Source organism: Aphidius gifuensis, linkage group LG4 (genome assembly GCF_014905175.1).
Source record: "Aphidius gifuensis isolate YNYX2018 linkage group LG4, ASM1490517v1, whole genome shotgun sequence".
Classification (NCBI taxonomy): Eukaryota; Metazoa; Arthropoda; class Insecta; order Hymenoptera; family Braconidae; genus Aphidius; species Aphidius gifuensis.
The window spans coordinates 8,275,608-8,302,569 of NC_057791.1; the positions used below are offsets into that span (position 1 = coordinate 8,275,608).

At 29.4% G+C, this 26,962-nt stretch overlaps 1 protein-coding gene across 1 annotated transcript in view; it reads left to right on the forward strand.

Annotated features, from left to right (window-relative positions):
• The window catches only part of LOC122854965 (paired mesoderm homeobox protein 2A-like), a 61,129-nt gene that overhangs the window by 14,984 nt on the left and 19,183 nt on the right, over positions 1-26,962 (forward strand). The window contains exon 2 of the mRNA XM_044156011.1: positions 8,332-8,525. Coding sequence (XP_044011946.1) covers positions 8,332-8,525 — 194 coding nt within the window. The remainder of the gene's footprint in view (positions 1-8,331; positions 8,526-26,962) is intronic.

The following is a 26,962-nucleotide window of genomic DNA, read 5'->3' on the forward strand; positions in this document are numbered from 1 at the left end:
TCTTGTCTTGGCCAACGTCTGGCCATTAATTGGCTGGCCATTCAATGGCTGCCATTCATCGGCCAATTCGTGGCGAATTCATGGCTGGCCATTGAATGGCTGCCAATCATCGGCCAATTCATGGCAAATTCATGGCTGGCCATTAATGGCTGCCGTTTATCGGCCAATTCATGGCAAATTCATGGCTGGCCACTTAATGGCTACTATTCATCGGCCAATTCATGGCTGGCCATTTAATGGCTGCCGTTCATCGGCCAATTCATGCCAAATTCATGGCTGGCCATTGAATGGCTACCGTCCATCACCCAATTCATGGCAAAAAAAAAACAAGACAATAGAAAAAAAAAATTCAATAAGTAAAACTTATGATAACTCGTTCATATGAAGTATCAAATAATGTAATGGTAGTTTGCAAATTTTATATTAAATGCATTATCAACAGTGTTTTCTACACTGAGAGAAATTTTAACTAAAAATTACAAACGTATAAGAAAAAATTACAAAGCGAATAGTAAAAACTGCGTTCCTCCGATTATTTGTAAGAATTATTCGTATATTGATAAATAATTTTTACAATAAAGTTATGTAAAAAATTTGGCCATTGACTATATACAATACTAAGCCATAAATTTTACATAATTTTATTGTAATTTTTCTTTAAAAAAAATGACTAAATTCACGAGACTCACAAGTAAATTCTAGCAGACTGAGAATTTACGCACTACCGGCTTTAGAATTTACTATATTTTATTATAAATTTTATTTAAAAGTTGGACATTTTTTGTGCTAAGTTCGGCAGTTTGTGCTAGATTCACGGAGAACGGCAATCAATTCCCGGCAACATTTTTTCTTTTCTGTTTACACGCTCAAAACTCGAAAACTAATTGATAAATAGAAAAAATTCATTCTTGATAAATTGTTTAGAAATAAATTACCAACAATAAACCTCAAATATCACCCCATACCTAGCAGATAAGGCTGTAGAAATGCTTGAAATTACATGACAATTCAATCATTTGTTCAATCAGTCGGCCATCTTTGTATTATTTCGCCCCACAACCAGAATTTTTACAAAGCGATATAGTAAAAAATATTTAAGTCTATGCTAACTTTTATGTGTGTACATGATAAATTTTACTATATGTATTAGAATATTTATTAAATTGTTCAGTATTTTTTATTTGAACTTATAATATTTTTTATCGTTTCCTCAAAACATGTATGTGCTTTATTTTAATTAACTCATAACTCATTATCTAAGAGATTAATCAAAAAAAGTAATTCTTTATAAATTGTTTAGAATTGAATTCTCAATAATTAACTCCACTCAACCCCATGTCTATCTGCAATAGATAACGATGTACAGAGACTTGAAGTAACATAACAATTTTTTGACATTGTGTGACATTTTACATAATTTTATTGTAGAATATCATCTCTCGCGGCCAATCCCAGAAATAAAACAAAAATTACAAAGCAGTATAGTAATTTCTATTCAACATGGGTTTTAATTTTTAGTTAAAATTTCTCTCAGTGTACCATTAAAAATATCAGCATATTTTGAGAAACTTTTTTATTCAATAAAATAAATGTCTCAATTCCCCGGGAATTACCATTAACATTAATACCTTCAAATGATTTACCAATATTTAATTGAATTGTTATAAATAAAAGAATAGTTAATGTGTTATAAATAAAAAAATAACGAAAAAACTACATCCAAACACAAAAAAAAAAAGATAGATTCATTTTTAAATAGGGCACGCGAATCATTAATTAACAATTTTTCATATCATTTTCCACTGAAGTACAATTTCTGCTATTATCAGCCAACGTTTTTTTCTCCAAAGATAAAAAAGGAATTATTTAAAAGGATTATTCTATTATTTTAAGTGTCATGCAATTTTTTATTACAATTCTATGGTGCCAATTCAAAAAAAAAAATTGTTGAACGACAATTATTTATTAACAGTTGCATAGTGCCGTCAATAAAAAATATTTTTAAAATTTTAAATAATTTTTTATTATTTTTGATGAGAAAGACGTGAGCTAAAAAATTTTAATTTACAATCTATGTTATTGTTATTGAGGTGTAACTTTTTATTTTATTGATACAAGTTGTAGCTTTTCCCTGGTGGAAATATTACTCCTGCATTACTCCGACATGAGATTGATGCTGGAGTAATTTCGTCGGCATGAAATTAGTACCGGCAAAATTATTTCGGCATGAGATCAATGAAGGAGATAAAAATCCAGCATTTATCTCATGCCAGAGTAATTTCTCAAAAAATGGACCAAAAACGGAGTAATGCCGGAGAAATATTTTAACCAGAATTGCTCTTTTCTTTGAAATAGATATAGGAAATAAATAGAAAAAGGATTCATCATTTAAAGCACCATGCCTCTGTTTATTGTGTAAACATTTTTTGGAGTAACTTTTTTTTTTTTGTCGTTATTCTTCAGATGAGAAATTCCGATGTTAATAGCACAAATTAATACAAAATAATTCTGATCATTTAGCAACTTTTTTATGATTCCGAGTCAATTTGAGAAAAAATGAACCTGTCCTCCACCTTTCAATAACGTGTAAATAAAATAATTGTTGACATTATTAAAAATTAGTACAAATCAAATAAGGCTCTAAATGGATTCCGTATCCGCGGGCTGGGCTCAAGCATTCTGATAGGCATCGTCAAATATTATTTATAAATTAATTTTTTCTCCAATTAAAAATTTCATTGTTTTTTTTTTGTTAATAACACCACATGATGACGTGTCATTAGAATTTACCATATAGCATAGGAACCACTGAGGCGGCCGCTTGCGGCCGGCGAGAGGCGCTAGTATATATATATTCATGAAATACTGAGTTTTTTCAGTTGCTCATTTATCTTCAGGATTTTTGTCGGGATGATATCTTTTAATATTTTCCCGATGTATCAACTTTAGATGACTTAAGCTTTCAATATTATTGAATATTGAGTCAATTTCAGCCTCGTAATCTGACATGTTACACGGAGAGAAATCCGCACCAAATATTACTGTAGTGGTATCGTAAAAATCATAGCTGACGTCATTAAATAGCGACTAATTCCCACTTATTATAATGATTATTATTATATTTCATCTAAATTTTTTACTGTAGTCTACCGGAATTTTTGGAAGTCTCGAGTTAATGGTATACTTTATGCCAGAAATTACTGTAGTGAACAGCAGGTTTTCCCGCCAGATGACACGAATTTTTATTGGAAATCAAGTATGTTCCTAACCTCTTCTAAAAAAGTTTATTGTTTTTATTTTATTCATGAATTTAAATTAAAATACGGTGAAACACATGAAAATTATAAAATGGTTTATTTTTTTGAAATTAATAAACACATTACATTTTTATTCTGATGTTTAAATAATAAGGTTTTATTTAATTTTTTGTGACGTTTTTTTGTTTTGTTTTGATTAAAATTACTGTAGTGTAGTAGGAAATTCTAGTCGATCCTGGTGGCCTCCCCACGCAACTTCTCAATTTCCAGTAGACTACAGTAAAATTTGTTTGATACTCTACAGCATTATTTGCTGCGGATTTCTCTCCGTGTACAGCCTGAAAAATATAAATAAAATTAATACAAATTATAATGGAAATAAATTCGATTTTAATTCAGTAGCAATCTTCTCAATATTTGTATAAAAAAAACAAAACGAACTATTTGATGTTAAAAAAATTTAATGTCAAATATTTATCGATTTTTTCAACATCTTTTTTATGAGCGAATTCACCACAAACACATGATGGTGCATCATCGCCGCCACCATGTATTTGTTCTATTATGATTTCTGTTGTTTATATATGACCAATATTGTTGTTGTTATTTTGATTTCCACTCGGTACATCATTTATTAAATTATTATTTACTCCTGTTGTTGTTGTTTCATTGAATGATTCAATATTTAATCATCTGTTCCATTTTTTTGTCCTTAACAAATTCATTCAAGATCTTGAATTTATTTGGATCATGACAAGCACAAGCACTTGAATAACCACTATCTTGTGTATTATTTGATTATTGGACACATTCATTTCAAATACTCATTATTTGATCTAAAATATTATTACAACTACAAGTCTCATGAAAATTACCAGACATTGGTATAGCACCTGGTTCTATTTTAAATTTTACTGATTTAGGATTACCAGTACATTTATCAGATGTTTTTGATAATATTTCAGTGTCATTAATTGTCTCTTAAAATCCTATACAATCTAAAATACGAACTTTACTATCTTTACGTTCACGTAGTACCAAATTTTATCCACATATTATTTATTGTTGTTTGGTATTGTGATTATGATGTTGCTGTCGTATTATGTCAAGCACTTGAATAACCACTATCTTGTGTATTAATTGTTTATTTAACAGATTTATTTTAGATACTCATTATTTGTTTAAAAATATTATTATAACCACCATTACAAGTCTCATCAAAATTATCAGACATTGGTATAGAACCTGGTCGTATTTTAATTTTTACTGATTTAGGATTACCAGTACAGTTGTCACATTTTTCTGCTAATATTTCAATGTCATTAATTGTTTCTTGAAATCCTAGACAATCTAAAATACTATCTTTACGTTCACGTGGTACCACATTTCATCCACATATTATTTATTGTTGTTTGGTATTGTGATTATGATGTTGCTGTCGTATTATGTCAAGCACTTGAATAACCATTGTCTTGTGTATTATTTGTTTATTCAACAGATTAATTTTAAATACTCATTATTTGATCAAAAATAACCTTATAAATTATATATTGTATATAATAAAAGTTTTAACCTTAATATTCACCTTTGTCTCTTGAATCTTTCATGAAACTAAAATTTTGAAACAAATTTTAAACAAATTTTTTCGTATCGTTGTCAAGGGAATAAATTAATAAAACAAGATAAAAAATAATTTAAAATTACTTACCTTCATACCGTTACTTTCGTTGCATCCATCTTTTGTTTTTTTTTTTGACTGCCCATTCTAAAGAAGTTTCACTTCAAAAAAACCAAATTGTATAATAGTTTATTTAATTTTTAATCTATATAATAAAAAGACATGGCCGGATCCTTGGAAACGCAGTTTTACGCAAACTATTGGTCCGATTTACATGAAATTTAACATAGATATTTAGTTTGAGCTCGGGAGGGTTTAAGTCTACGAAAAAATCACCCAGGTTACTTTTTACGATCACCAGGAAGTCAAAATGATTTCCCCAATTATCTTCAGGGTTTTTTTTATTATTAAATATATTTTTTCAGAAAGAAGAGATTAAAAAATATTGCTTTAGTTTGTAATGTTGGTTTTTGGTTCACCAGGATGTCGAAGTTGAATTTTTTCATCATCTCCTGGGTTTTTTTTGATGAAATAATATATTTTATCGAGAAGAAAGGAAATAAAAAAATGCATTGGTTGCTAATGTTGTCCGGATTATCAGAATGTAGAAATTGAATTTTTTCTACATATCTATTTCTTTTGTTTTTAATTTTTTGAAGAATCAAAAATAAATATACAACCAAGTTCGGCGAAGCCGAACACGGTCGACTCGTAATTAAATAAATTTTACAACTTTGCGTTTTTACGTTAAAAAACAGATAAATTTTTTTCTCTCTCATACTTTCTTCTTACTCGCTATATCTCTCTCTTTCCTTCTTGATATTTTCAAATACGTGACCGATTACGCGCCTTCGGCGCGTGTTTGCATATGTTTTTTTTTTTTTTTTTTGTATAAATAATATTTTTTCGTATTTTTTATCTGAAGTATATCATGAAGTTGGGTGTTTACACTGAAGTTTTTTTATGTAATTTCATGTAACACAACACATATCTCGAGTATGAGATTGATCAAAAGTTTCAAGATTTTGACACACACTTTCTTTATTATTTAATGATTGTATAATGTTTATTATCACATAATTGACAGCACAGAAAATGGTAAATAAAATTTTAATTGTAACTAATGACAAATTGTGATGCTTATCTTTTTGATTAAAGAAGAAGCAATTATATAAATTATACAAAAGAATTTATTATTATATTTTCCAAAAAATAATTCAAACAATATCAAAGAAAATACAATGGTAGACTAACATTTGCAGACTCTATCATTTGAATGTTAATTTTTTTATTCAATACAAAGAATAATAATTTTTATTTTAAATTTGATTTTATTTCAATACATAGAATTATAATTTTTTTAAATTATCAAACCTCCGGTGCATGGTTGTGTATATTATTGTGTATATGTTTATTAATACTATTTTCTTCATCATAATTATAATTTTTATTAATCACGTGAAGTACTTTTCTTATCTGTCATTTCCATGAATTACTATATTTATTCGAAGTATTAATTATTAATCTTATAATTATCGTAATGAATAAAAATATCATTTGATCTAATTATAAACAATTATTAAATCCTCTAGTTGTGTTGTTGTTCAATCAAAGTATAGTAAAGTCATATTGCAGCTTTTTATAAAGTCAATTATATTATTACTTTTGATGAAAAAATATGATTAGCAATTGTACGTAGCAACCACACACTAACTTTTTCTACTTGTTTACTTGTTTACTTGTATATTTATACTTTATACAATATTTGAATCTATATATTATTTTAACTAAGTAATATATACGATGAGGTTTTTGATGAACGTAATAACCATAACGTAGTAACCCTTACTTTTTTTTATTCAAATATTGATTTAGTAATATATATTAGTTGTATTCATAAATATAAATAAATATAACAATACTTTTTTTATTCAATTCGAATATATAGAACTTAATAAAAAGCTGTAATATGACTTTTGATCTAGGAACGACACAACTTAAATAAATTAATTGCCGAAAATGAACATACATAGCAACCATACAACAACCCGTAGCAACGTATCAGTATAAGAGAGAAAATATAAACAAATGCTAAAAAATTTCGACCAATCACATCACGAATAAAAAGCGGTCAAGTGTCCTTTTTATAATAGAGAAGAAATAAATATAACAATACTTTTTTTATTCAATTCGAATATATAGAACTTAATAAAAAGCTGTAATATGACTTTTGATCTAGGAACGACACAACTTAAATAAATTAATTGCCGAAAATGAACATAACCATACAACAACCCGTAGCAACGTATCAGTATAAGAGAGAAAATATAAACAAATGCTAAAAAATTTCGACCAATCACATCACGAATAAAAAGCGGTCAAGTGTCCTTTTTATAATAGAGAAGATAAGTCCAGATTCTTTTGTTTCGTTGGTAACAACTTTTCGTTAACTCAAAACAAATGTGTCAAAGTTACAGAACAATAATTTTGAGGCTGGTTCTATTAAATTCGATATGAACAAATGACTTCACAAAAAGATGTGAGATTGCAACAAAAAAAAACAAAAAAAAAGTTTTTTTTTACAAAAAAGAGTCAAGTATTCGAAATTGTCACTATAATTGTAAGTATATCAATTTAGATATGACACTAAAATTTTAAGAAAGAAATATATAATTATGACGCATGTAATATCTAAACTATTTAAAACTAAAATTTTATACTTGACCCCACTTGGTTTGTCCAAAATAAAATTTCAATATTAGGTATAGATATATATTTTACATCAAGTGGGCTCAAGTATAAAATTTCAATTTTGAATAGTTTAGACTTAATTACATAATAAATATATATTTCTTACTTGTATTTTTAGTGTCTTATCTATAAATTGATGTACTTACAATTGAGGGTCCGGATGCGCTCGTCGAGCGCTCGAAGACAAGAAAATGCTATATGTTGCTGTGGGTGGAAAATAAGAAAAATTAAAAAAAAAAAAAATACAGTTGCCGATAAAATTAAAAAATACATATTTTTCTTCGAATAAATTTTTTTATATGATAATTAGTTTACGGGATAAACAATAAAAACAAAATTTTTTTTTTTTTTTTCAAAATACTTCTTTTTATCATATAACTCGAGACAACTTCTTTATATTCATATATTCAATGTAACATATACTTTTGTCAATATCATACTTAAAAAAGGACAGTTTTTCTGAACGACAAAGGTTTTTTTTTCGTTTCTTTTAACATAACTGTTATATGAATAAAAAAATCCCTAAATGAATGAAACACTACTTGATATGAACACAAAGTTACTACATATGTAGTAAACTCTCAGTACTGAACAAACTTTTTTAAAAACACATAAGCTGGTTACAACAACGATATTCAATGATTTCAGATTTATGTCTTAGAATTCACAATGATAAATATAATTTATAATTCGTCTATTGTATAGGGGGTCTCGGATACAAACCGTATCCTGGTCACGAAGGCTTAGCTGAGAAAAGAAAACAACGGCGGATACGAACGACATTTACCTCAGCACAACTCAAAGAGCTAGAACGAGCTTTTCAAGAAACTCATTATCCTGATATATATACGAGAGAAGAGATAGCTATGAAAATCGATCTGACCGAAGCGCGAGTACAGGTGAGCTGTATGAAAAAAGAAAATTTCCAGTTTTTGAAAGCAACTTCCCGCTGGAAATCAAAAACAAAAAGAAAAAAAAATAATCGATTTCAAAAACGAAGTCTTTCTCTAAGGTTGAATTCTCAGTAGATTTTTTTTTTTTTTTGGTCTCATTTTTCAAATGAAATAATTATGTACATTGTCAATTTTTTTTTTATTTTTATTGTTTGATTTTTCTAAGATTTGAAAACTGTAAACACACAACCCGTGTAGGAGACTACAACACGGCCATGCAACGGCCGATGCATGGCGAAATTTTGCCATTAATGGGCCACTCATACGCCGGGCCTGGCGCGTTACACCATTCTAATATTGGCTGCCATTATTGGCCCATTAACATTTGCCAAGATTGGCCCATTAAAATTTGCCAAGATTGGCCCCTTACTTGCGAAATCAATTTTTTTATAAATAAAAATAAAAAAAATATTTTTTTTTTCAATTGCATATATAGATTATCGAGTCCAACTCTGTTTTTTTTTATAATAAATGTTTTTTTTTTCCTGCCTCTCGCCGGGCGCGAACTCTCGACCGAAAACCTAAACCTACACTAAACCTATGCTATAACTAACTGAGCCACGAGCGCGATATAAATTTCGGAAGTTTTTTGTTCTCTTGTAGTAATTAAGTTCACTCGTAGACTTGGTAGACTTTTTTGAAGATGATTATTCAAATACAAATATATTTATTTATTCATTTAATTTTAATGCTCCATTGTTGAATTTTTTTTTTCTATTGTCTTCTTTTTTTTTTGTCAAAAATTAGCTGATGGTTGGTAGCCATTAATGGCCAGCCATGAATTTGCCATGAATTGGCCGATGAACGGCAGCCATTAAATGGCCAGCCATGAATTGGCCGATGAACGTCAGCCATTAAATTGCCAGCCATGAATTTGCCATGAATTGGCCGATGAACGGTAGCCATTAAATGGCCAGCCATGAATTTGCCATGAATTGGCCGATGAACGGTAGCCATTAATGGCCAGCCATGATTTTGCCATGAATTGGCCGATGAACGGCAGCCATTAAATGGCCAGCCATGAATTTGCCAAGGATCGGCCAATGAACGGCAGCCATTAAATGGCCAGCAATGCATTTACCATGAATTGGCCGATGAATGGTAACCATTAAATGGCCAGCCAATTAATGGCCAGACGTTCGCCAAGACAAGATCTTGGCAACACAATAATGGACCGATCGTTTGCCAAGTATATCCCATTAATGGCCCTTGCTTGGCTACCAATCATGGGCTGCCGTTTATCGGCCAGTGTATGGCCATGTTTCCATGCTTGGCGATTCCTACACGGGAAGCTATTTGCGTTACCTCATACTTTTATTAATTACTTTTCTAAACGCACCAGGAAACGTTAAACTTCCGTCAGCTTGTACCCGAGTGGAAATTTAGTTAGGGTTCTGATCAGAACCGGATCAGGGAACCTGATTTCAAATCAGAACCGGATCAGGAATCCTGTTCAGGAACGGATCAGAATGTAACGCTCTTTTTTAGGATTCTGATCAGAACCGGATCAGGAAACCTGGCCAGATTGTAGGGTTGAGCCAGGATACCTGAACAGGAATGGATCAGGATTCCTGACTAGAATATAACCAGGAATCCTGTTCAGGAACGGATCAGAATGTAACGCTTTTTTTTAGGATTCTGATCAGAATCGGATCAGGAAACCTGACCAGGATACCTGATCAGGAATGGAACAGGATTCCTGATCTGAAACGGATCAAGTAATTTTTAAAAAAAAATTGTTTTTTTATTAATTGATGTTTTGTAACTAATTTACTATAGCAATGTTATTAATGAAACAGATTGAACGATAAGATTGTATATACCTAACATAACTTAAATTACCTAACCACTAGCGGGACGCGAACTCGGAACTTTCAGATTACAACTACGGGCCTTAACACGCGCGGCCATGCCGTCTATCGATGATCTGATGTGATTTTTTGCTTTCATAAATTACATCAGCTAAAAAAAACTTTAATTGGAATTTGCGACGTTAATTTAACGTAAAAATAAAATATAACAATTTGTTAAATTGTCTCTTGTCATTTTGTTTTAGAATTAAAATTATAATAATAAATAAATATTTATTATAATAATAAATATTTTTCCTGATAATATTCTGGTCAAAATCTGTTCAGGAAACCTTATTCAGGATACGTTCAGGTTTCCTGTTCCTTTCCTGAACAGGAAAACTGAATAAAAAAAATTAAATTATTTGATAAATTTTTCCTGATAATATCCTGGTCAGAATCTGTTCAGGAAACCTTATTCAGGTAACGTTCAGGTTTCCTGTTCCTTTCCTGAACAGGAAAACTGAATAAAAAAAATTAATTTATTTGATAAATTTTTCCTGATAGTATCCTGGTCAGAATCTGTTCAGGAAACCTTATTCAGGATACGTTCAGGTTTCCTGTTCCTTTCCTGAACAGGAAAACTGAATAAAAAAAATTAAATTATTTGATAAATTTTTCCTGATAATATCCTGGTCAGAATCTGTTCAGGAAACCTTATTCAGGTAACGTTCAGGTTTCCTGTTCCTTTCCTGAACAGGAAAACTGAATAAAAAAAATTGATTTATTTGATAAATTTTTCCTGATAGTATCCTGGTCAGAATCTGTTCAGGAAACCTTATTCAGGATACGTTCAGGTTTCCTGTTCCTTTCCTGAACAGGAAAACTGAATAAAAAAAATTAAATTATTTGATAAATTTTTCCTGATAATATCCTGGTCAGAATCTGTTCAGGAAACCTTATTCAGGTAACGTTCAGGTTTCCTGTTCCTTTCCTGAACAGGAAAACTGAATAAAAAAAATTAATTTATTTGATAAATTTTTCCTGATAATATCCTGGTCAGAATCTGTTCAGGAAACCTTATTCAGGATACGTCAAGGTTTCCTGTTCTTTTCCTGAACAGGATCGGATAAGGTTACCTGACTTAAGGAAATCGTAAGGTGTCCTGACCAGGTTCGGGTCAGGAATGAGTCAGGTTCCCTGAATAAGGAATCCTGATCCGTTTCTGATCAGGGTTTGTGGTCAAATAGGGCATCCTGAAAATTTTTCCACTCGGGTAGTGCTAAAAACGACAAATTTTATGATACTAATTTCCATTCTTTTGTGTGTTAGGTTTAATAAATAAATAACTTTAAAATATTAATATTACGGGAGAAGCACGACACACAGACATGAACATGAGCATGGTTTTAGTGTACGGTGTCAACTTTGCTTGTTAGTGTATAGCCACGCACACACATACTACTGTAGAACTTGGTTTTCTTATCAGTGGCACCCCAAAAAATTTTAGGACTCAGGAATAAAAGATATTGGATCAAGATATCTTAATTTCAAATCTGGGCCGGATCCAGATTTTGGATCGGATATGGATCAAGGTGGTAATGTTTTTTCGTAAAGTTTGAATCCAGGTTGGATCAGGGTATCCTTATGTTGTCTTCAGGATAATTTGAGGATACATGATCTGAAATAAATTTAGATTCTGGATCCAATTCTGATCAGGATCATGATCCGGAATGGATCCAGAATAGATCAAGGAATAAGAATATAATCTAAAAGAATGAAAAATTAGAATTTCTTAATTGATTTTGTTATTATAATATTTATACCGTCATAGCACCGTACTCGGACAGCCCTTTGTACTCGGGCACCTGGCTGCTGTATTCATTAATTATGCCGATTATGATGAATAATAATGATATTATTATTATTATTATTATTATTATTATTACTATTATTATTATAATATATTATTATTAAATAAATTAATTACTAATTCCTCATTTCAACTTATAGAAATGAATTGCAGTAATTTTATTTGTTAAACAAATGAAAATAGCCAAGAACAAGCAAACAATTTTTTAAAATATTTCTATTTCTTATATATATATTCTTTAATTCAAACAGACGGTTTTCGTTTTATAAATGATAAAAAGTATTAAGTCCGATACTGGAGTCCTTTAATTTTATCTGGGATCAGTATCCGGCCACTAATAACAACTAGTAAAACTGACAACATTAACAAACATAATCTAAATTTGTTTGACGTTGATATTTTTTTCCCTGTCTAAAAAGTGGTACCTAACATGTGCAACAACCGGTTCTCATATATTTTAGATGTCCGGATACTGGAGAAATTGAAAAATTTTTGAATTAATTAAATTTTCATTGAATTTATAATTTATACAAAATTTTTATTTTATATAATGAAAGGTATTATTTTAAAGAATTTAAATAAAGAAGAATTTTTTTTTTTTAAATATATTTTTTATAGTACTTTAAATAGTTTCTATAAAAAATACGAAAAACGAGCAGTAGCTAAGTAAAAGATGTTGCTATTACATGTATTTTACTTATTAAATGAATAAAAAATACCAACGACAAGCAGTAGCTAAGGAAAAAATGTTGCTACGGAATGAATGTTGCTTAAAACATAATTTTTCGGGCCACATAAATTCCTCAGCTACATCTTTTTCTTAGCTACTGATTTTCTTTGGACATTTTTATTTTTTAAAAATAAAATCACATATAATTTATTTATTAAATAAATAAAAAATACCAAGGACAAGCAGTAGCTAAGGAAAGGTGTTGCTGAGGAATTAATGTTGCTTACCACATAATTTCTTTAGCTACATTAATTCCTCAGCACAATCTTTTTCTTAGCTACTGCTTGTCCTTTGACATTTTTATTTATTTAACAAATAAAATTGGCGCAATTCATTCTAATAAATTGAAATGAGGAATTACTAATTAATTTATACATAAATAATAAAATAATAATACTAATAATAAAAACCATAAAAACCCAATAAATTTATCATTATTATAGTTTTCATTATCATATTTTCGTTGAATGTTACTATTAGTATTACTATTCATTTTTTTAGTATCATATCTACCATCTAAGTCTTTTTGGGTATCTTTTATTTTTCGCCTCGTTTTAACCTCCGCTCATCCTCGTTTCGACGTCGAAAAAAAAAAAACCAGAAACTTAGAAAAAATAACGACGATCCCCCGCTGGGAATCGAACCCGGGTCTTTTGCTTTCCGGGCAAACGCCTTGACCCCTAGACCACAACGCTTCTTATTGTTTCTAAGTTTCATCAAGTTAACTCCGACGGCCTTCTATTCGTCATTTCATTTTTGAAAAAAAAAAAAAACATTTGTGACATTTCCACATAGAATCAAGCTCGGTCTTCAACATCGATTCGAGCGTCAAGTTCGGAAAATAGCCACGTTCGACGTCGAAACGAGGTTCAATTTCTACCTGGGCGTGATAAATGAATAATTATGTTATTGAATAAATAAATAAAGAAGATACATAAATACTCAACAACAATCAAAATTATCAAAAAAAAAAATTAAAAATATGAATGCTTTTTTTTTGCGTCGGGCACATTTTTGGGTTTTTAATGTTCTGATAAATATAAAATATTGTGTCGATAATATAAATTACTGTAGGTACATCACTTTTTGCTTTGCAGCATAGTAAAAATTAAGATATGACAGGGTAGTATACAGAGTGTCCCATTTTAATTTATCAATGGATTTTTTTCGAAAAATATGGTGTAGCGAGATAGAATTATAATGCAAATATTTGGTGTCTCCCACCACATTGACATGTCATGTGACGTAGTCAATGAGGTGTTTTAGCCGTATATATATGTGTGGGTACGAGAGAACTCTCTACCTCTTGTTGCTGGAGACTCCGCTCTCTTCGCTTCTAGTCCGGCCACCAAGCCAAACGGTGCGTCCGAACTATACTTGTAAAGTTGTATTGGTGATGTGGCTATACCACCTCACAACTATTAATTTATATATATTTTGTTTTGTTAAATTATCATATCAAATAGTCTAATTGTTGAATAAATTGTCTTATTCTTTTTAATATTAAATATAAATTTAGCGTCTTTGTTTAAAATTATTGTTTGAAATTAAATTAAATGTAAAATAGTAAAGTGAGGGAAACCACACTTCACAATGGCTTAAATTGTAAAATATTTCAAGTAAAAGTTGTAGGGTTTGGAAGGGGACAAAAAAAAAAGAAAAATTCAAAATGGCGGAGTTTCCGGTATAAACATAGTTTTATTAAACGGATACTGCATTTTTTTTTTGCACCAAAACGTTTTCTACATTAAAACTAACACTTTTTATTGGAAAAATTTTTCGATAAAATCACTTTTTTTTGGCCGATTTTATCTGTTTATGGATTTTCCTGAAAAAATATGGCTTTAATTAGAAAATGATATTGAGAAAAGTTGTAGCGATCAAAAAGACAAAAACAAAAAAAAAAAAATTTTTTCGAAAAAAATTCAAAATGGCGGAGTAAGAAGCATTAACGAATTTTTGAAAAAAAAATTGATTTTTCCGGAAAATTTTATTTAGAAAAAGTGTTAGTTTTGATGTGAACAATTTTTTGATAAAAGAAAATTACCCCCAACCTCGAAAGAAAAAATGTTCACACCGGAAACTCCGCTATTTTGAAATTAAAAAAATTTTTTTTTTTTTCTTGTTTTTGTCTTTTTGAGCTAAAATTTAAAAACTCCGCTCAATTGAAAAAACAGCACCACTTAAATTGAATAAATTTTTTCTAAACATGATTTCTTATCCAAATGAATATACAAATCACTGAAATAAAGAAAAACTTCTTGGAAAGAAGTGAAAATTAACTAACTTGACCTCTCACTACTTTCAGAATAAATGTGATTCTTTGCAGAACATAAGTATTTAAAGATGAGAAAAAAAAACTATTATAGAAAGTACATAATCTAAAAAAGAAACAAAAAAACTCCGCTATTTTGAAATTAAAAAAATTTTTTTTTTTTTCTTGTTTTTGTCTTTTTGAGCTAAAATTTAAAAACTCCGCTCAATTGAAAAAACAGCACCACTTAAATTGAATAAATTTTTTCTAAACATGATTTCTTATCCAAATGAATATACAAATCACTGAAATAAAGAAAAACTTCTTGGAAAGAAGTGAAAATTAACTAACTTGACCTCTCACTACTTTCAGAATAAATGTGATTCTTTGCAGAACATAAGTATTTAAAGATGAGAAAAAAAAACTATTATAGAAAGTACATAATCTAAAAAAAAAGAAACAAAAAATGTGGCGCAAATTATAAACAATACAGTTTAGTGAGTATAAATTCAGAACCTGAAAATTTTCCCTAAATTCAAGAAAAAAAATTTTTAAATTAAAAATTTTGATTTTGGATTGTAAAAGTAAAAAAGATATATAATGTAATACTTAATATTAATAAAATCCAAGAATAATACACTGAAAACTCACCTGAATAACGTGAAAAAAAAATTATTAGTATAAATATTAAATTTTTTTGATAGTGAATAAATAAAGTATTTCATAAAGACAGATTTTTCTTGAAGCTTGAATAATAAACAATGATTCTCAGTGAAATAATACTAGAACTATGGAAGACAAAAATTAGTAATATTACAATTTTTCTTAAATTCAAGGGAAAAATTTTTGAGAAGAAAAATTTTCATTTTTAAGTAACAGAATGGAAAAAAATGTTTGTTTCCATATTAAATCTTATTGAAATTAAAAGATTACACAATAATCAGTACTCAATTGAAATTGAAAAAAAAAAAAATTTTATGAATGTTTATTATTTTTAGGAGAATGATGATAATATATCAGTGAAATTCATTTTTTTTGAAACAAAGGATATGAAAATATAATTTGTAATGAAACGATTCCAAAAAAAAATTGATAAAAAGATTGGGTACCAAAAAAATTTTCCTAGATTCAAGGAAAAAATATTTTAGTATAGAAATTTTCACGCTTGATTGCAAAACTTAAAAATACATATAGTGTGAAGCTTGATTTTATTAAAATTCAGAAATAAAACAATATGCACTCGCTTATTGATGGTAGAAAAGGAATTATTTTTGGAAGTATTTACTTTTTTTTGGATAAGCGATGAAAAATTGTAGACAAATAATTTTAATTTTGATCAAAAGTGAAATAAAATGTAATTCAGAATTAGATCTTACTGAACTACAAAAGGAATAATTGAGTAAAAAGAAAAATTTTCTAAATTCAAGGAAAAAGTTTTTTAGTAAAAAAGATTACATTTTCAATCGTGGGAATAAAAAAAATTTACGACGTAATACTCGATTTCAGAGATTAGATCCTGACTGATTATGAAATGCATATGAACGAAAAATTATTGGTATGAATATTAAATTTTTTTATTACTAAATGATTGAAGTATAGAAAACAGACAGATTTTTCTCAAAGCTTCAATGATAACTAATGATTTGTAGCGAAAAAATACTAGAACTTTAAAAGATAAAAATTAGTAATATTACAATTTTCCTAAATTCAAGGGAAAAATTTTTGAGAAGAAAAATTTCCATTTTCAAGTAAAAGAATGAAAAAATTGTATGTTTTCATATCAAATCTTATTGAAATTCAGAGATTACACAATAATCGCTACTCAATTAGAATTGAAAAAAAAAAAAAAATTATGAATGTTTATTATTTTTGAGAGAATGATGATAATAAATGAGTGGAATACAATTTTTTTAAAACGAAGAAAATGAAAATATAATTTGTAATGAAACGATCCAAAAAAAGTTGGCGAAAAAATTGGTTATTAAAAGAATTTTCCTAGATTCCAGGAAAAAATCCATTGGTATGAAAATTTTTACGGTCGATTGTAAAACTCCGAAATATGTATAGTGCGATGCTTGATTTTATTGAAGTTCATAAATAACACACTAGGTTCCCGCTTAATAAACGTAGAAAAGAAAGTTATTGATATAAATATTGACTTTTTGAAAAACGGATATCGGTCTATTCGTGTAGGACATAGTTTTTTCAAAACAAAAAAACAGGGATTGGGTCGCACTTAGAAAATACTAGAACAAAAAAAAATGAAACTCTGCACTGGTTGAAATTTTCTAAATTCAAGGAATAACTCGATCAGTTGGAAAATATACATCACTAACGGTAGGAATTTGAAGTATTCACGGTTTTATACTATGAGTCTACATGATGCGCTTGCAGCGCGTCTCTCTGCCTCTTGAAGTTTGGAAAAAAAAAGAGAAAAGACGGGAGTGCGTGAACCTATTCTATTAAAATTCAATGTGTAAAAAATAATATTTTTGATCATCACTCGGCCATTATAAATGATTTTATTATTTATTTTCATCCAATTGTTAAAAATCAAATTTTAAATTAATAATTGTATACCCAGATAAATAAATGTCCTGGAAAAAGGTCCCGATAAAGTTCCGCAAAAAGTCCCGGTGAAAGTCCCGCAAAATGACCTGCAAAATGTCCCAGAGAAAATACAAAATACAATTCGATATTTATTTAAACGATGATTTCAACATTTATTTAAACGAAAATTTTAATATTTATTTAAACAAAAATTTAAACAGTAAATTCAATATTTATTTAAACGATAAATTCAACATTTATTTAAACGAAAATTTCAACAAAAATTTGAACAATAAATTGAACGTTTTATTTAAACAATGAATTTAATATTAATATAATATTGTTAGAATAAAGGTTCCATTAATCGTTTAAATTAATACTAAATCCATTGTTTAAATAAACGTTCAATTTATCGTTTAAATAAATATTGAATTGTCTGTTGTATTTTCTCTAACAGAAAGTAACAGTGTTGCGAATTTTCAAATAGGTAACAAAACAATCATTATTACTGACGGAAAGTCATGCTACCTGGGCTGATTCACCCTGCTACTATGACTACTTTGTGCTTTTTTTAGTTGTAAATAATAACATAAATAACTTCCTTTATTTTTTTTTGACATTAGAAAAGATTTGGTTTTTACCAATTTTTTCCTTGGATTTAGAAATTTGCACCTAATATTCAAGTTTTTCCTTGCATCAATCTAGTAGTAGTGTACTATCTATAATCTTTCATTTTTTATGCTCCAGAATAAAATTATTCTACTGGATCTTCCAAATAATTTACATGATAGAAATTAATTTTTTTATAATTGATTTTTTCTTCATCTCGAATCAAAAAAGAAAAAGTGTGCCATTTTTTAATTTCAATGAACTAGAATATACAAACAATATTTTTTTGTTTTTCTATAATTAGAAAAAAAAATTGTTTCTTCTTAAAAAATTTTTCCTTGGATTTAGGAGTTTTTTCCTTGCCTAAAGTTTTTTTTCCTATCAGCCCAGGTTTGACAATACAAGACCCAATTGGTTAATACTTTTTTCTGAGAACATGCATATGTACTAAAGAATTTCAATTTTTGCTTTACGACCATAAATATTGTACAAAAAAATTTTTTTTATGATGTTGAATGAATGAATATAAAGTTTTATTTTTCTTAACGTAAGAAAATCAACCTTCAAAGAAAAAAATATTTTTCTTTTGAGTATTTGTTTTGTCTGTTCAAAATATCTTTAATATTGAGAATTTTAAACTTAGATTTAGGGTATCCAACTTCACATTGAGACTTTTTATAATAAAGTGCTGAATTTTTTTTTTTTTTAGGAAGCTTACAACCCAATTCAATAATAGAATTTTTTTCTTAGATTTGATGGAAAATTATGAATTTTTGACAATGCCGATTTCATACGATAGGTGGCGATTTTGTTTCACAACTTTTTACTAGCTAAAAGTCTAACTTAAATCTTCAAGTGCCACTGTATTTTTATGATTTTTATATATTAATCAGAGTTCGCTCATCAGCGACTCTACCCACTCAATTTTTGGACTTGCTTTGTCAGGCAACTTTAACCATGTTTTAAAGCACCTCAAATATGGGAATTTCAATAGTCGTTAACAATTTTAAAATCGTAATACAGTCAAGAAAATATACTTTCAAATATAGTGTCCCGGAGAATTACGGTTTTTTTTTTACTGATATTTTTTATTTGTTAATCAAATATACCTTCAGCTGTGGGGAAGCGATAAAGTTTTTGATAAAAAAAAAATAATTATAAAAATAAAAATTTATTTCTACAATTCGAAAATAAGTTTCCTTGAATTTAGGGACGAGTTTCACGTAAATATGATCATTTCCATTTTACTTGAGAAAACGTTTTTTTAAATGAATTTTTGAAGATAAATTTCAGAAAGATTTTTGACTAGGATTTAGGAATTATTTTTTACTCGGTAAGTATGAAATTCCTTGGATTTGGAAAAAAATACTACTTCAACGAGCGCATTTTATTTAGCTTCATTTAAAATTTTTTCAAATGAAAATATTAATACTGTATGCTATATTCTTGCTTTTTATTTATGGAATCAAGTTTATCAATCTAAAGAAAAAAAAAATAATTTATAATGTGCAAGATCCAGTCATCAATGGTAATTTTTATATAAATAATATTCTGAAATCTTTGATATAAAACAAAAAAAAATTTATTACGAAAAATAAATATTTCCAAAACGCGTATTTTACTTGAATACGAATATGGAATTCCTTGGATTTAGGGAATATTTCTCATTTTTGAAAAACACATTATTAATGTCCAGGCAAAAAATTGTTGCAACGTTTATTTAATTTTTTTAAATACAGAATGAAAAACACCAGATTATAAATTTTAGTTTTTACTTATCAATTTTTTGTACCAACTTTATTTTATTATCATTGGAAAATAAAGAAAAAATAACATTTCTGGAAATAATTTCACAATACGAAATGAGAAAAACCTTTTTACCATAAAATGTGTGTCAATCTATTTGAAATAAATATTACTCCGGATAAAAAAATCTTTTCTGTATCTGTTTTTTTTTTGTTTCATTACTGAAATGAATTTTATCAATCTTTAGAAAAAAAAAATAATTTATAATGTGCAAGATCCATTCATCAATGGTAATTTTTATATAAATAATATTCTGAAATCTTTGATAAAAAACAAAAAAAACTTTATTACGAAAAATAAATATTTCCAAAACCCGTATTTTACTTGAATACAAATATGGATTTCCTTGGATTTAGGGAATATTTCTCAATTTTGAAAAACACATTTCTAATTTCCAGGCAAAAATTGTTTGAACGTTTATTATAATTCTTCGAGTTCAGAATGTAACACACAAGATTATAAGTTTGAATTTTTATTGATCAATTTTGTATACTAAATTTATTTTATTATTATTGGAAAATAAAGGAAAAATAACATTACCGGGAATGATTTTTAAAAAAAAAACAAGGAAAACCTTTTCTCCATAAAAAGTGTTTGATTCTATTTAAAAAGAATATTTCTCCGGATAGAAAAATATTTTCTGTATCTGTTTTTTTTTTTTTTTATTTCTGAAATAAATTTTATCATTTTAAAAAAATAAAAATTTAATTTCAGCACAAAAGAATAATAGTTATGGGTAGTTTTCATGGAGAAGATAAGTGAATAGTCTGTTTTACAGAACGCAATTAACTAGATTATAAAAATTTGAACTGTGGCAATAACCTTTTTTCGTTCGATTAAAGGGTAAAATTACTTGGATTTAGGTTTTAATTCTTATTTGCTAATGTTTTTCTTTTTTTCTTTCAAGTAGTCCTTCTTATGGGGCAGTACGAAAATTTTCAATAATCAGTCATTATAAACTGAAATTCAAGTTTTTTTTTGAATTTTAGAAATTTTTTATTTATAATAAATACATCTGGGTTGAAATATAATATTTATTTTATACACAACAGGGCCTTGAACCTTTTTCGAATTTCCTAAAACGAAGTAATTTTTTTCTGAATCAAGGAAAAAATTTTTATCAGTGTACTTGCATATGCATGTATACATATATATGTACAATATGAACTTTACTTCAGCTATCAAATGCAAGCACAACCAATAAATACAAATAAAATACTTGTATATTAATATATACAACGGCATATATATAACAATAAATAAATAAATATATAAGTACTCGCATTTAAATTCATCTATACTACAGAACGGTTACCGACCGATTACCATGGCGCTGCATGGCGCAATGTAGACTGACAGAAAATGGATTCCTGTCCAGATCCGTTACCGGATCTGACGTCTAAACTCAATTTTTTTGTATGCCCAACCCGCGCCTAAAGATGTTTACACATCAAAAAAATCGTCATCATCAACTTGTCTAATCAATGTACTTCAAAAATAAAATAAATTATTTATTTATTTTTTTTTTTTTATTCAAATATTCAATCAATTTATCGTTTATTAAACATTTTGTTGTTTGATATAAGTAGTTAATTATCTTGTTTTAAACCATCGACCGTTTGTAACAAGAAGCTAGTGGCATATTTTTAGAAGTATTCTTCTTGAAGAAAACCATTCTATGGTTTGAAACAAGACGCCATCTGCATAAAAAAAACAGAATTTGGTATGTGTCAAGAAGAAATATGGTTTACGTTTAGAAGTATTCTTCTTGAAGCAAACCATCTATGGTTTTTATGGACATTGATTTATGGGATCAAGACCAAACGTCAGCATCTTCATTCAACTTTATCATATTTTGATTAAATTTCTAAAAATTATGGACGAAAGGGGACAAAATATTTGATGTATAATAAGGCACGGTAGTAGTAGTTAATCTCATCTCACACATATTCTCATTAAAACATAAATAATTCTTCCTCATACTTGACCCGAGACACTACAGTGCCTCTGGATAGTTATATTAAACATATATCCTCGTAAAATGAAGAACTCCACTTGTTTTTCTTACTTAAAATCCTAGAACATTAACTAATTAACAATAGCAGGTATAAAGAAACTTGTTTTCTAAGCCCAAAAATAAAGTTGTGAATCCAAAAAACTTAAAGTAATAACAATTACTAATAAATAATATTTATTTGGATAAACGTTATGAATTCGATTATTTAATATTAATATTAAAAAAATATGTATTTGATTTGAGACATGCTCAATGTGAAAATAAAAATATATATATAATATATATGCGTCGATAAAATTGCTGTTTTCCTCTCGGTCTAAGATTTAAGACGATGAAAAACGAGCTTTATTCACTAGAACTCACTTATGTCCACTGAAAAAAATTTTTAGCTGCAGTCACGAGGCACCCGAGTGGAAAAATTTTCAGGATGCCCTATTTGACCTCAAACCCTGATCAGAAACGGATCAGGATTCCTTATTCAGGGAATCTGACTCATTCCTGACCCGAACCTGGTCAGGACACCTTACGATTTCCTTAAGTCAGGTAACCTTATCCAATCCTGTTCAGGAAAAGAACAGGAAACCTTAACGTATCCTGAATAAGGTTTCCTGAACAGATTCTGACCAGGATATTATCAAGAAAAATTTATCAAATAAATTAATTTTTTTCATTCAGTTTTCCTGTTCAGGAAAGGAACAGGAAACCTGAACGTATCCTGAATAAGGTTTCCTGAACAGATTCTGACCAGGATACTATCAGGAAAAATTTATCAAATAAATTAATTTTTTTTATTCAGTTTTCCTGTTCAGGAAAGGAACAGGAAACCTGAACGTTACCTGAATAAGGTTTCTTGAACAGATTCTGACCAGGATACTATCAGAAAAAATTTATCAAATAAATTAATTTTTTTTTATTCAGTTTTCCTGTTCAGGAAAGGAACAGGAAACCTGATCGTTACCTGAATAAGGTTTCCTGAACAGATTCTGACCAGAATATTATCAGGAAAAATATTTATTTATTATTATAATTTTAATTCTAAAACAAAATGACAAGGGACAATTTAACAAATTGTTATATTTTATTTTTATGTTAAATTAACGTCGCAAATTCTAATTTAAGTTTTTTTTAGCTGATGTAATTTATGAAAGCAAAAAATCACATCAGATCATCGATAGACGGCATGGCCGCGCGTGTTAAGGCCCGTAGTTGTAATCTGAAAGTTCCGAGTTCGCGTCCCGCTAGTGGTTAGGTAATTTAAGTTATGTTAGGTATGTAAAATCTTATCATTCAACCTGTTTTATCATTAACATTGCTATAGTAAATTAGTTAGCCGATTTACAAAACATCAAATAATAAAAATTAATTTTTTTTTAGAATTACTTGATCCGTTTCAGATCAGGAATCCTGTTCCATTCCTGATAAGGTATCCTGGTCAGGTTTCCTGATCCGATTCTGATCAGAATCCTAAAAAAAAGCGTTACATTCTGATCCGTTCCTGAACAGGATTCCTGGTTATATTCTTGTCAGGAATCCTGATCCATTCCTGTTCAGGTATCCTGGCTCTAACCCTACAATCTGGCCAGGTTTCCTGATCCGGTTCTGATCAGAATCCTAAAAAAGAGCGTTACAATCTGATCCGTTCCTGAACAGGATTCCTGATCCGGTTCTGATTTGAAATCAGGTTCCCTGATCCGGTTCTGATCAGAACCTTAACTAAATTTCCACTCGGGCATTGGATAGTTAAAAAAGGATAGTTAATACAAGAAAATAGATAGTTGATTTAATAATCAGGCCCGCTATATTAAAAAGACAATCGATTAGTTATTCCAGCCGGCTGGATAGGAAGCGTGGCTAACCAGCTCGTCAGGTTCGACATAATTTTTATGTCAACAGCTGTTGTGTTCATAACCTCTCTTTATTAATTGATGCACCAAATTATTATTAACAATGACTGAAATAATCCATATAGTTATTAAAAATTTAGCATAAGATTTTGTATTCAAGTTGGCGTTTATTTGGTGCATCAAATTTATTATAAATTTAATCAAATAATAATTTCAAAAATTAGTGAATGTACATTAATATGTTGTTTTCACTTCGTATGTGTATATACTTATAGTTATGCATATACGCAATCCTAAATAGCTACTATAGCGATACTAGCTTGTCAGGCCTTGGATAGCTACCACAGCTATCCAAAGTATAGCTAATGTAACAAGTAGGCGCGCTCTTTTCAAAAGAATAGTAACCTCTCAAACTTGGATTGCCAAAATAACAATCCTCTGCTAACTGTCCAAAGATTAGTTAGCCGTGGATAGAAGGGACAGCTATCTAGCTCGTTGCTGCAGCTAAAAATTTTTTACAGTGTGACGTTTGTAAAAAGGCGCAGCACTATGAATATTTAGATTTTCCATATATGAGTTATATACTTAAATATTCTCCATGAAACCCCTCGATTTTGACTTATCGTTTTATTTTTCTGCAATAACAAGAGAAAATATTTTGCTATCTAAATATTTTTGGAGACATTAAAAATTTTATGGTTAATGTCTGGTCGGGATAATTCAATTAGGCCAAGAGCATTTATATTTTTTCACGTGTGATAGCTGTGAATTGTCTGAATCCCATAGATGAATATGTCATTCGAAAAATATTTGTTATTATGATAATCGAAAGTACGCACCCGCCGACTTATCCATCCAATACGTTCCAAAACAATAATACGCGTACATCAGCTCAACGGGATAGTTTTAATCAAATTAAGTGGATCTACAGAGTATAAAGTTAGGATTACTCTAGGGTACATCCACTGCCACATATGACTCCTCGAATGTCAACCACCCCAATGACCAACGAGGAGCGATTATTTTTTCATATCTCTTTGCTTTTACCCCGTGCCTACATATACTATTCAGGATCGCATGGTGAAATTTTGAGTGAAAATTGCATTCGAACTTGGGTAAAAAATAGCGTGCTTCAGTAACATTCAGCGTAGCTTCGTGAATCACCATCAAGTGTCAAAATTTTTACTGGAGCACATAAGTAAAAACTGCTGTCGTATGGGCTTACTGAGACAATATGGACGACCAATACAGTTTATCGTTTTGCTTACGCAAATTTCTGCAGCCCATCTCACCGAAGATAGACGGAGAGAAATTTTGAGTAAATATTACTGAAGCGTAGTAAGAAAATTTATTGGTGACGACATTTCTTGGACCTATTCCTATATATATATATATATACTAAACTACACGGAGAGAAATCTGCAGGCTCTCTGAGCTAGCATATATTACCGTAGGGGTATCGTAAAAATCATAGCCGACATCATTAACGCGAGTAATTCCCACTTATTATAATGATTATTATTATATTTCATCTAAATTTTTCACTGTTGTCTACCGGAATTTTTGGAAGTCTTGAGTTAATGGTATACTTTACGCCAGAAATTACTGTAGTGTACAGCAGGTTTTCCCGCCAGATGACACGAATATTTATTGGAAATCAAGTGTGCTCTTCTAAAAAAGTTTATTGTTTTTATTTTATTCATGAATCTAAATAAAAATACGGTGAAGCACATGAAAATTCTAGTCGATCCTGGTGGCCTCCCCACGCAACTTCTCAATTTCCAGTAGACCCGTGAAGGAGAAAACAACATGGCCAAGCGTTGGGCCAAGCCTGGCAAAATGTTGCCAAGTCTTGGCTACCACTCTTGGTCAGTGCTTGCACCAGGCTTGGGGATTGACACCTATTTAAGCTTGGCTACCAATACTCGGCCAAGCATTGGCTGCCAATACTTGGTTTAAACAATTTAATTTTTTTATATATACAATTAATAATTTATTTGACTAAAAAAACTACACCATAAATATTTGACATCACCAGGACTTGAACACGGTAGCTTCTAGTTGATACTCCAGAGCCTTACTTACTTAACCATAGCAGCAATAATTAGAGATGAGGAAAATTTGTTCTACTTGAATTTACATTAAAATCATGGCAATCTAAGAATCAACCGACACTCTGCCGATATATAAATTTTTAACCCCGGAATATATTTTAATAATTTATAAAAAAAAAATTTTTTTTCTTGAAATTTACAATATATAATTGAATAAAAAATTTTCAATATTAAATACATAACAGCGGCTCTTAATATATATTCACATATGTCGAAAGAATAAAAAATAATCAATTTTGGTGACCCAAAGAACAATCGACACTCGGCCGACAAATGGCAAGTCAAGTTCACCAATCTTTAATGTGCCAAATCTTGGCTTAATTGTATATTCCCAGTCTTGGCCCCCCAATAATTAACCAAGAGTTGGCCGATGAACGGTCGATTAATGGCTGGCCAGCCCTTAATGAGCCAAGCCTTGGCTTAATCATCTGTTTCGAGTCTTGGCCACCCAATAATTTACCAAGACTCGGCCGATAAATGGCTTGATAAGAGCTATTCTTAAACCAATGGTCGGCCAAGCATTGGAATACAAGCCTTGGTAAGCAAATAACCAGCCATGAGTCAGCCAAGCCTTGGCCCATGGATGGCGCACGATTGGCTGCCAAGCATTAGCTGCCATTATTGGGACAAGACTTGGCCGTGTTGTGTGTCTTGGCAATTCCTACCCGGGCTATTCATTGGGCCGTTTTTTCGATTTTTCGGCAAGCCATAACTTTTGTTATAAAAAAGGTAAAGATTTTGTATTAGGCTCATATTATGAGCCTCGAAAGACTCTAGAGGCGGCGTTGATGGTTTT